This window comes from Sabethes cyaneus, chromosome 2, assembly GCF_943734655.1.
Source record: "Sabethes cyaneus chromosome 2, idSabCyanKW18_F2, whole genome shotgun sequence".
NCBI lineage: Eukaryota > Metazoa > Arthropoda > Insecta > Diptera > Culicidae > Sabethes > Sabethes cyaneus.
Window position 1 is genome coordinate 4261269 of NC_071354.1, and position 12836 is coordinate 4274104.

General features: G+C 41.7%; 1 protein-coding gene across 1 annotated transcript in view; it reads right to left on the minus strand.

Annotated features, from left to right (window-relative positions):
• Nucleotides 1-12836, minus strand: part of LOC128733488 (uncharacterized) — a 35148-nt gene that overhangs the window by 752 nt on the left and 21560 nt on the right. Inside the window, exons 2-6 of the mRNA XM_053827107.1 lie at nucleotides 11976-12418; nucleotides 705-1314; nucleotides 525-635; nucleotides 237-455; nucleotides 65-170 (exon numbers count right to left, since the gene is read on the minus strand). Coding sequence (XP_053683082.1) covers nucleotides 65-170; nucleotides 237-455; nucleotides 525-635; nucleotides 705-1314; nucleotides 11976-12418 — 1489 coding nt within the window. The remainder of the gene's footprint in view (nucleotides 1-64; nucleotides 171-236; nucleotides 456-524; nucleotides 636-704; nucleotides 1315-11975; nucleotides 12419-12836) is intronic.

The following is a 12836-nucleotide window of genomic DNA, read 5'->3' on the forward strand; positions in this document are numbered from 1 at the left end:
GGTGGTTGAAAAAAATGAAATTTAATCGTCACGAAATAACACCTAAATTATCGCTTGATCGCACCAAAATCTGAATCCGGCTGGTTGGAGACACCATCTGCCACGCCGCGGTCCCATAGTGGACCGTGTCCGTTCGGAGGTGTGTTTGATTTGTTGGATTTATTTATGCTCTGTAAATTAAATTTAAAAAAAAATCAAGTTTTTTACCTCCTATCGGTAAGTATTAGACTACTTACATAGGGTTCTTCTTCGCCGTTCGACTCCTTACTTCGACCGTACTTATGCGACATATGCCGTATCAGTGTATCATTTCGGATGTCAACACACTGTTCGCCAACATCAGATGAGCCACCGTTGGTACTGGACACCTGACCATCGTCGTCATCTTGTTCATTCTTCAGCCACAAAGGAACCTTCAGCACGCTTGTTTGCAACCCTGTCCGGTCTCGTGTTATCTAAAATGAAACAAGATAACAATTGTTAGCACTGACTGCGGCTATCGAGCTGATCACGAACGATGATACCTGAATGTGTTGTGCTAGCGGATGACTCGACCTGGGCTTATGGTCCAGCTCAAGTAGCGCCGACTGTAGCTTGTATCTGGCGCCCTCCAAGTACGTCAGCATCGATCTTATCTATATTAAGAAAAAAGTTCTTCTCATAAGCCACCTTTTTCAACGATTACCCTAAGCACTCATACTTACATGATACAATTTATCGGCGATATTCTGATTACCTTCCACATTCGGTTCGAAGCTCTGGGAGAATCCCTTCAAACTGTTTCTCGAACGCCGTTCCCGGTCCAGATCCTGACGGATGAGCTGCAGCAGTTTGACCAGAGATTGCTTTCTTCGTTCTCGATTCATGGCCAGCGTGGTGTGCTCGCAGTAAAAGTCTGGCAGCAGCTGTTCGCTCGGTCCCTCCGTTGCCCTTCGGATGTTTTTCAGCACATCCAAATCTTTCTGCACGTTGCACATCTGCAGTTGCGGGCCCAAGCGGTCGACGATTTTGCACAGCACCGGATTCATTTCGGACGACAGTCGGAAATAGCTGGCAACGTAATTCTTGAAATGGTTCAGTCGTTGATTCTCCAGCGATTGAAGCATCGAGCTGCCCCGTAGGACGGACATTTCCCAGTCCACCCGGGCCCGCTCGGCGCGAATGCACAGGGTGTAATATTCGACATCAGCCTTCTTGACGGCGTCTTCGGCCTTTTTGCGCTTGGTGTCCAGCTTGGAGCCGTCCTTTTCCGCGTTTTTCGGTTCCTTTTCGATCGATTTGTGCAGCAGACCAAGTGAGGGCGACCGTTGCAATCTGGGGATTGAGAAAGAATTTTGTTAGATAAACGAGTAAAACCAAATATTTAATAATACGGGTTTTTTCGTCATAATGATCAATGTACTTTTGCAGGCATTCGAATTTCTATTTTTGAAGAAACTGTAGTAGGCTTTGCTCTGTCAATGCGTGTGAGTTTACCTACTTTATTCAATGAAGATTGTCATTATTTAGCTGTTTTAGTTACTTCGAACTATCAGTTCAATACTTTGGTTATAGAGCTGTTTGGATTCCTTCAGTTTTCGAAGGGTCATTTTACCGAATACCGTCCTTGTCCACGATGTGTCTCTGGAACTCGATCTGAAGGAGCGTAAAACGGTAGGTGGATGCAAGTGAAAACCATGCTCACGCACATGTTCGAGAACAGCATAGAGGCTTCGATCGTGCTCAGGCCTGGTGTGGCCAATGATGAGGATGTCGTCCAAGTACGGTTTGACTCCAGGAATACCGGTCACCATGCTTGTAGGATCGAAGCAGTCATAGAAATGCCACAATGAAAAGTTGGCAGAATAAAAGTTACTTCTACTCAGACTCCCGTTGTATCAAGACACGCTTCTACAAATTTGGCGACGAGGATAAAAAGAAAAACCAAAATCCGAAGCTGACCTGGAGCTGGAAACAGAAGTTAAAGGGACATGAACGACTAAAAATTTCGAAAAAAATCATTTTTTTATTGCAGATTTTGATTCTGGAGTCTTTTCCGCTTATTTTGATACTAAATTTGTAATGATCCGACCTCGGGAAGTGGCTGAAAAACGATTATACACATAAGCATTCCAGTGCAGCGTGGAACAACTTTAGCGGAATAAAACGCCTTTTTCTGTACCTTTTTCTCGGAAACTACACAACGTATTGGAACAAACTTTTTTTGTTTTGTTGGTAGTAGGGTAGATGCTCCAGTAATGGAGGGATTATGTCGAGGGATAGTGTGTAAAGACAATTTGAACGCTCAATTTATCAGTTTCCAATTGAACTACATGATAATATGGTGCACCATAGTGTTGGCTTTAAATATATACCAAAATTATACCATTCTGCTGGTTAATATATCTAAAATATTTCTTTTCCTGACATTAGTATGTGCTCCTAAAGTAGTGGTAATGTTCCTATAATAGTGGAAAATTTGCCTATAATAGTGGAATGTTGTTTACCGCCTTAGCAACGCTTGCAGTAGTGAGCATGGCAGCAGGTGGATAACAACGTAGGCTTGTTAAAATGCTATGGATTGTTACGAATTTCTTAAGCAATTGCACTTTATTGGACTGCTGAAAAGGAATTTGTAATTTTTGCACCAACATCTTGAATTTTAACTGTGTATCTTAGATAAAACTGTTACTAAATATATATTTAACAATAAAAAACTGAAATTATCTCGAAATCCGTCAAAATTATGATATATTTCGAGTTTCCACCACTACTGGTACTACCACAACTACTGGAGCATCTACCCTAGCTTGGCAAAGACTTTTATAACTTTTGAGTGTCGTAAATAAAATACAGCTTGAGAAAAGCAAAAAAGAAGAAGAAAATATGGCTGAAAAAATAAAATTTCGTCTTCTTTTTCGTTTTTCTCTGGCTGTGTTTCGTTTACAAACCTCAAAAGTTATAAAAGCCTTTGTCAAGCTACTAGCAACAAAACAAAAAAAAGTTTATTCCAATGCAAAAATTTTAATCGTTCATGTCCCCTTAACAAGAAAATGGCATGACCAATGGTAAATGAACAAAACAGCAAATTAAATTTTTCAAGAAAATAAAATTTCTGAGAAGCTTTAGAGTGCTTGACATAAAGTTAACATAAAAAGGAGAACTCCGAGGATCAGTAGCTATCCTGCGGTTCATAAAACAAAATCTGTTCCTAAAGTGGAATGGCAGAAGACAATAACACATCCTTGGCGAAGCTTGGATACTGAAAGTTTAATTAATCCTTGGCGATCCTTGGATGTTAAAATATATCCTTAGCTATCTTTGGATATAAAGCGTAAAACAAGTCCCTGGTGATCCTTGGATGCGAAAGACAGAATTGGTCCTGCGCGACCTTCGGATCTTGTTACATGTAACATTGGGCGAACCCAAGTTAAAATTAAAACATTTATGGAATGCAGCCTAAGGTTTAATTTCAGAAAATATTTTGAAAATTAAGGATCTTATTTAGAAAACTAATGCCTAAAATTCAGCTAAACCCACTTGTCCCTCCATTCGTTGAGGACGCTGAGGGTTAGGTGTCCGTACGTTGGGAAAAATGGAGAGACCAAATTGAAGCTTACTTGGCATGGAAAGAAGTCAACGATCACACATCCTCTAAACTTACTCACCCACAAAGGAGTTAAATTCCACTGGAAATCGATACATCAAAAGCATTTGATGAAATTAAACAGATTTTGCTTAGAGATGAAATTCTTGGATATTATAATCCAGAATGTGAACCGTACGTGATAGCAGATGGAAGTCCGGTTGCTCTTGGAGCAGTATTGTTTCGAAGGAATACGGAAGGCCAATTCCGAATCATCTATCTGTTACGCTTCTAAAACCCTCACTGCCACAGAAAAAAATATGCCCAAACTGAGAAAGAGGCGTCCGCGTTAGTTTGGGGATGTGAAAAGTTTTACTAGTATCTTTATGGTAAAACATTTTGGCTAATAACAGATCACAAACCATTCGTTTTTATTTTTGGTGAACGAATAAAACCTCCTCGAATTGAGCGATGGAAATTGCGATTGATGTCATATGACTTTAGGATAATGTACCGGCCAGAAAAAGGTAACATCGCGGATTCACTACCTCGACCAGGTCAAAGTATTTAGAATTATCAGATTTGTTATTGAAGATAATTTCCCTATTGCTATTTCTTTACAAGACATTGTACAAGCCACTAGTGAAGATGAAGAACTTCAGGAACTAATCAAATGGTTAACATATATGTACTCCAAAACGATGGCCGAAAACTTTACTACGTTATGAAAAGCTGGTGAATAGTTTAACTACATATAAAAGAATAGCTTTAAAAGACTAAAGAATTACTATTCCCCGAAAATTACAAAAGCAGGCTCTAATTTTAGCACCTCAGCCTAATTTAGGTACATCATCAATGAAACGTAGACTGAGAACAAAAGTCTGGTGGAGTGGAATGGATAGGATGATCGAAAATTTCGTTGAAGATTGTCCAGGATGCACAGTGTTGTCTACTCCGATTACACATCCCATTGTACGTACCGAAATTCCCGAAAGACCATGGATAAAAGTTGCCGTAGACTTTAAGCAAATTCCTGGAGGAAATCATTTACTATAGTAATAACTGACTATTTTTCAAGATATATCGAGGTCATTATTCGAAGTTCAATGACAGCGAAACTCACAGTCAGCAAAATGAAGTAAGTATTTGTTCGTTTTAGTTATCCCGAAGAAGTAGTGTGCGATAAAAATCACACATTCTTTTCCTTATTCTACATTTCAAAATGGACAACATTACTAAGATCCTTTAAAACTTGTGTTGCTATGGGACGCGATTGGAAAAACGATCTACAAGACTTTTTACATTCCTAGTTCCTACCGAGCAACTCCGCACTCAGTGACGAATTTCTCGCCGTCGGAATTAATGTTTGGGTGGAATCTGCGTGATAAATTACCTCAATCTACCCGAAAAGTATGTGGAAAAAGCCCAACAAAACGATGCTAAATCTAAAGAAAAAGGAAAACAGTATATAGATGGAAAACGAAAGGCAAGGGAGTCTCACATCGACATAGGGGATTGTGTTGCAGTTAGAAATTTTATTAGGAAAAATAAGCTTTCACTTAATTTCAGTCCACAACAATACGTCGTGATCAAACGAAATGGAACGCGACTCCATTTAAAGGAATTTGGAAACGGAAGCTTTATCTAACAGACATGTTAACCATACGAAGCGTATTGTGACTTGAAATCCTCTAACGAGTACAGCATTTGATCCTCCATTCCCTCAAGAAGATGAAAGAGCTCTTCATGAAACTAAAAGAAAATCTAGCACTTCCGTACTTGAAGATTCTACGCCATCTACTGCATGTTCCCAACCAAATCAGAAACGACAGAAGAGAATTCCCAACTATCTTAAAAATTACAAATTATACCCTGTTAATAACGATTAATACAGCCTATTATTAAAATGTTAGAAACTTATGTGAAATTTATATTATTAGAAGAAGAAGGAAAGGATGTAGGATTGCTCGACTTGCGTACGACGACTATTGGAGCTGCCCAATCCGAAAATTGAATCGCAGAAATGATACAGTTTGGAAAACTACCGGAAATTGGTGCTTGAAATGGTTAATGAACTGATCTTGCGTTTGTTGGGTGGCGTTGACGTTGACCAAGCTACCAATCGGCACTGACCACAGATCGAAAAGATCCATAGTCTCGATTCCAAAAACGTTGAGTTCAGCGTTGTTCGAGACAGATGAAGAAGCGACCAGTTTTGGTGACATCACCGATGGTGATCTCGGCCTGGGGCTTAGAAAGAAGATTGGGTTACCTCTAGACGCTGTGACTCTCGGTTGAGTAGATCCGATGCTGATCCACGTTTCGTTTGAAATAATGGTTATGTCGGACGCTGAGTCATGTGCAAGTTTAACTGCTACACCGTTGAGCTCTACCGGAACGGACTTCCGCATGTTGCCGTGAAAATGCTTGTCGTCTTGTTCTCTTAGGGTTTCGACTGCTTCGATGGGCCGGGCTTGCTACTCTAACAATAGCCTTCCTTGTGGCACATTTTGACTCTTCTTCGTGGTAGGATTCTTCTGGCTGCGAGAAACAATGTTGACGTTGTGTGCTTCTTTGTTCCTCACCATCAGTGTGTCCTGCTTCAGGTTGGTTACGCGATGACATTCTTCCACAAGGTTTTGCGATACTGACTACTTCTCAATAAAAGTACTAATTAAGTAGTACCTATTCTGTATCATGAAATCAACTCATCAATGTGTTAATTTTCAACTTCGCTACTGGTAGCAGTCAAGTGGACTGCGTTCCAGGTTTTTCCAATTAATACAATCATCAAGCAAACATTCTTAGCAAATTTCCGATCAATTTCTGGACCTAAACTAAGTTCAAGAACAGTAAAATACAGTACATGTAAAACAATAATCAAAATCCTTAAGGATTTCTATTTTGCTTGGTTGATAGATTGGGTTCGCCGAAATTCTCTTATATACTTTCAGTATCTTAACCCTTTATAAGGCAGTGGCAACTATATTGCCACCAATAAACATTTTTTATTTTGCTTCTATAATTATATTGATGTCATTATAGACGCAACACAAATATTTTTCGTTGGTGGCAATATAATTGCCACGGCCTTATAAAGGGTTAGGCAATCCATTTCTGTTAACCAGTCCTTCAAAACTATCCTGTCTTTCACTTTTTCGACGTCAACGATCTCCAGCATCAAATCCATTCGTTCTACTTGCGTTCGGCGATCGTTCGAGGTTGACTGTACAAAGTGAATAATATATCGACTGATTTATTCCCTGCTCTTGGATGTTCTTTGTTTTAGACGGACCTTCTTGCTCAAATATTTATATAATGGATTTATCTGGATATAAAGGGCGATAAGCTGGATTGCCGTAATTACCGCGCGATTACGCTGTTGAACGCCGTCTACCAGATACCCTCTCGAATAATCTGCTATCGTCTGTCACCGATATTAATGGAATTTGTAAGGGTTCATGGGTGCACGAGCATTCACGGATCTGATTTATGCGATGCGACAAGTACTTACTGTATGAAAATGTCGTGAATGCAACGCAGTCACACGCTTCCTTTTCATCGAATTTAGATCAGCTACGACGCAATTGATCGAGATCAACTTTAGTAGATCATGCACGAATACGAATTTTAGAGTATATAATGCGCCGAAGAATATGCTTATTTAAAGTTTCTTTTACTTTACTTATTTACTGTCCAGTAACTTATATATCGTTTTAAAAATTTACTGCGATGGACGTTTCACTTCGAGCGGTAACGAGTTCCAGTGAAGCAGTGTAACATGCAGTTTTGTTGGCTGGTACCACAAGGTTTTGTAATCGGTGCCCACGAGTTTGGATGAGTTTCTATTAAAGAGTACTAGGGGACTGCGTTTTTAACAGATTTTTCAGGAAAACACACGATTTATGAGCGTAAAAATTCTGTAACGGACATCCAATGAGGTTCTGTTGTACGTGAGTCGCGTTATCACAGTATTTCAGTCCATACAAGAATCTTCTTCTTCTAACACCATTTCTCTCCACTGTACTACTCGGCCATGGACTACTCGGCTTTAACATGGGGTGACATTGCGATTCTCGTTTCGAGTGATTTTGGTTCGTTTCGATCACGTAAAACAAATGGGCGAAACGAACCAAAATCACTCGCAATGTCACCCCTGATCGAGCCATTTAGCAAGTTGGGCTAGATTCCTGGTGGCCGGTGGGGTTCTTGAAGAGAACAGATTTCCTTGAACAATCGTCCGGCATCTTCGCCACGTTGCCGGCCTACAGTAGCCCGACTTTCGCCAGGTGTACGATGGGAATCTTTCCAAGTAGTGCTCGCAGCTCGTGGTTCATACATATACGCCACTCTACGCTTTGTACTGTGCAAAAAATGGTCTGCAACACCTTTCACTGACTGAAATACTGCAAGTGCACGTTTGTCTTCCGTAAGCAAAGTTACATCTCAAGTCCGTAGAGGACTACCGGTCGGATTAGTGTTTTTTAAATAGTTAATTTCCAACTTGAATACGTCGTTGAATCCCCACCAGAGTTCCCAAATATATTAACTCATCAACCACTTCCAGATCATCGCCGTCAATAGTTGCTGTCCGCGAGAGACGATCGTTGTTTTTTTTTCTGGAGGTTTGGCACATTAGTTTGTAACCCAATCCTTTTAGTCTCCGTGTTTAGTCTGGTCACAATTGACTCGAAACTCGGGTTCAATGAGCATATCTTATCCGCCGTCATGCTTCCAGCTTTACCGATATTTGCGATACTTGGAATACCTGTCCACCGAACGTACTTTGATCAATTTAATGCACTAAACTCGTGTCTTCGGACATTCAACGATGTGTGTGACATGTTTAACTTCATCTTTTGAAGTACTATACCTAGTATAACATAGTTTCAAAGTTTATTCAATCTGTACGATTTTGTCGAAGGCGGTGTAAAATAAAATAAAATAAAACATGTTGTTATAAAAGTAAAACGTATGTTTTACATTTAAGTCACACTGCGCTGAAATAATCGCCACGGCGCCTTTGGATTTGTTCAAAGCAGCTGAAGAATTTCGTGACCCCATGTGCCATCGATCACTTTATTCCTTGGTGTGATCTGCTTTTCAGGCCAACTCGGTCGTTTGGTGCCCATTAGAATTAAAGCCGTGCAGCGCAAATTCGTGGGATATGCTTTACGATTTTTCCCGTGGCGTAATCGAAGGCGCATTTGAACGGAATCTGTGTGTTTTGAATTGACAACATGAGAGTGATTCTCCATCCTGCATAAAAAATCATTGCTTTTTCATAATTAGATCTACATGTGCAGCAGGTCTTACTTCTTACTTCTAAGAGCAAAGAGCCGTGGTGGCTCTTGTCGTATCAAAAATTTCTCTCCACTGTACTCTGTCCAGGACCACTCGCTGCTAACTCGTTGAGCGTCTTGACACTCGCAAGTCGGCTTCAACCTGGTTATGCCATATACTGGCATGTGCACGTATGTCTTCCGTAAACAAAATTACTGTCCCAAGTCCGTCCGAGGACTACCGGTCTGATTAGCGTTTTGCACGCCGACAGCTTTGTTCGGTGGCGTATACTCCACGATTGAAGCGTCTTGCGAAGGGAAAAGTAGGTTCGACTTCCAAACTTGTATAGGTCGTTGAATCGCGTCAGCGCGGCTGTGACCTGAGATCTCAAATATATGAACTTATCAACCACTTGCAGTTCAGCGCCGTCAACAGTCACTGTCCGCAGGAAGCAACCGTTGTTTTCTCTGAAGCTCCTTCCTACCAAATATGCGGTTTTCGACTCATTAATTGTTAACCTAATCTTCCTAGCCTCCGTTTTTAGTCTGGCGTGGATTGCTTCCGCTGTCCCAAGGTTTCTAGTAATGTTGTCAATGCCGTTTGAGAAGGCGATGAGTTCGCTACTTTTGCCGAAGATCGTTCCTCTCGTTTCGATCCCGCTAGTCGGAGTCTGTGAATAGCATACAGAACTTGAGAGTGCTCCCGAAACACGCGCGTCACTCGCTCCAGGGTAGTTTTGATCAGCCGCGTTAATTAGTAATTAACGGAAAACCGTTCTCGTGCATTATCTACCACGTTCGCGCTTGACTGTATCGTATGCAGCCCTGAAATCCACGAAAATATGATGTGTGGGTACGTTGTACTTTCGAGATTTAAGGCAGATTTGTCAGAGAGTGAAGATTGGATCCGTTATAGCTCGAACCCCATAAAGTTCGCCTGGTACTGCCCTACGAATTCTCTTGCTATTGGCGATCAACGACGTAAAAAATCTGGGAATACAGCTTGCAGGCGGCGTTGATCAGCATAATGCTAGTAGTTCTTTGCCATTTTTGAAGAGTTCTGCCGCGACTTGGTCCATTATGGCGGCATTATTATTCTTCAGCTGACCAATTTCTCGCCGGATCTTTTCGAGATCGGGAGCCAGAACGCTAGTACCGACAATAGGGACTTCTAGTTAACTTCCATTCCGTCTCCTTGCGTTATATCGTCAATGAGATGCCGAAGATCGAAGAACTTGTGACCGTTTGTGACCAGGTTTCCCTTCTCGTCCCTACACATACCAAGCTTCGGCGTGTATCTTTTACGAGATTGGTTCACCTTCTCATAGAATAGACACGTCTCAGCAGCCCAGAATAGTTGTTCTAGCTCTTCTTAATCTCTATCCTCCTTCGGGCGATTTTTCCTCTTTAGAATTGTGGTCAACTCACTCCGCGCTCGTCTATACTTGGCTAATCCCCTGTGGCAATGCTTAAAGATAGTTTTTCAAGCGCTTTTTGCGCCTTCTCCGTCTAACCAATCATTTCGTGCACTCGCATTTCGTGTCAACGCTTCCTTCTCATTGTCTGGTCTACCTTAGTGTGAACAGTGCACGTTGATAGTGTAGTTGAAGAAACAACCTTTTATCCTCAACATACATATGCTCTCCTTGATCGTCTTCCGGTCCATTACGCGATCCTGCGTTATGCCCATTACTACCAGCCCCGTTCCCAGTACGTTAGTCGCTCCATGCCTAGACTCGGAAAATTTTATTGTTTTTGCGATTTTTGAAGCGGACCATCTCAGCTTTTAGACTTCTCTCGTCTTTCCTCACATTCTTATTACTTCTTATTCTTATTAATACAACCACAGCCACAATAAAGGATTCCTGGAAATAATTTCAATTATTTCTGATCATAGAAATATTTCTAATTATTTTCTTGTCTATTAACATTTGCAAAATATCAGAGATATATTGATTGATGAATGATGATTGATTGATTGAAATTGATGAAATTATGGATAAAACTGGTTTGAAGTGTAATGTTTACATGTGCAAAATTTCATCACAATCTGGTAAGTGGTTATCGAGATGGCTTCCAAGTGAGAAGTGCTTCGACAAAAAAATTTGGGCACGGTCGTGGTGAATCCAGGCTAGTCCCACAGGTGGATTGCGAACAGTTGACAGATGACTCAGCAGCGGAAAAAAAGCGAAGACGACCGACCCCGTACAGGTGCGCGTGCGGTGAGGATTACCTCAAGCACAATCTAAACCTTTCGATTCCAGACGGTGCCAAGATCAATTTTTCCGTCTGGTTCGTCCAGCAGACTATGCAGCGGCCCGGACTTCATGTCTTCAAGGTGAGAAAAGCGTCTAACCGAACCGGCAAGCAGAATACGGTGATCAAATCACGCGCCAGGAAGCTGTACCGCGACTGGTTGGACGACGAAACGTACATTAAGACGGACGCCAAGCAGATTCCCGGCCTTGAGTTTTCGTCGGCAAGTCCTGCCTGGATGTTCCGGAGAAGTTCCGGAAAAAGAAGGTCGACAAATCTGCCAAGAAGTACTTGGTATGACAGGCGATCTGTGGGTGCAGCAAATTCAGCAAGCCGTTTATAATGACAGGCACAATCAACGTTCAAATATATAAAGAATGCCTCCAGAAGCGCCTGCTACCAAACTCGAGAGAACTTCGCCCAATCGAAAAATCCTGAGCGATTATGAAGGGAAAGCTCCGGAAAACAGGGATAGTCTTCAAAAACGACTAGAATTTGAAAAGGAAGTGAATGAAAGTGTGCAAGAAAGCTGGTGCAAGTATTGCGCAGAATTTTATGGGTAGCGTTAAGTCCAAAATTAGGCCTAAGACCTAAGAGAGAAGGTTGGACAAACAAACTTTGCAAAAACGTAGCTAATATGTGTTTATTTATTCCCTGGGAGTTTCAAAAATATTTCCCTTCAAATAAGTTTTTGGTGATCTTTTTTGTCTGTTGCATGTTTTTTGAGACGAGAAACGACATTGGGAGAAGACTTCGTACGTACTTGCTAAATTATAGTATCGATACAATAAAATGTAAAACATTCTTCCAGAAAGGATTGAAAACATAAAGAGGCATAAAACGGAAAATAATAGTCACTTTGCGCTACTTACTTCACATCCAGCATGGCATCCTGCAGCTTCTCGTTCTCCCTGGCGGCGGTGTGCGAGCTCTTCTTGCCCTTAACCTCGGTGGCCCTCCATTCGGCCAGTATCCGAGCCGATTTGTCCACATTGTTTTCGATGGCCTTGCGCGCCTTGTGCTGATTGTCCAGGACCGCTTTGAGCGGTTTTACCAGCTCGTCGGCCAGCGAGTTGGAAAACGTGCGGTGAACTTCACCCCGGCTCTCGATCTCGGTCGATACGGCGCGCCACGAGTCGGCTATCGTACCGGGCAGATCGCGACACGCTTTGTTCAGCTTGTTGGCGATCTTCGACAGCGATTTCGCGTAGATCTGCTCGATTTCCATGCGCTCCTGCAGGATCGCGATGAGATCCTTGCCAAAGTCGCCACCTTGCTTGACGAACCGGCGGATCTCTTCGAAGCCATTTTGACCCTGCGGATTAGAATAGAAAGAAAAAAAAATGAAAAGTACTATTAATGATGAAACCAAACAACCGGTAATAATGACGATAGCCGTTAATGTCGTTAAAGGTGCATAATTTTCCCATCCCATTCGCACTTTGCAAAGGTATCATTTTTCTGTTACCTTTTTCCACCTCGCTTACAGTCAAGCTAGTCAAGTTCAATAGCATGGAGGAAGGCAGTCAGTTGTAGCAAAAACAATTGCGACTGTAGGATGTTGTCTCGGTTCATATTTCTGTTTCGGTACGACTTCAACCGGCGATAATATCTATGTACGGGTAAACACTCCCTTGTTTACATTCATTCCTACGTATATGAACGATAACTATCAGAGGAAAGTATGAATGCGCTGTTATTGGGACGGGATTATGATGGGAGCCGACCGGAGA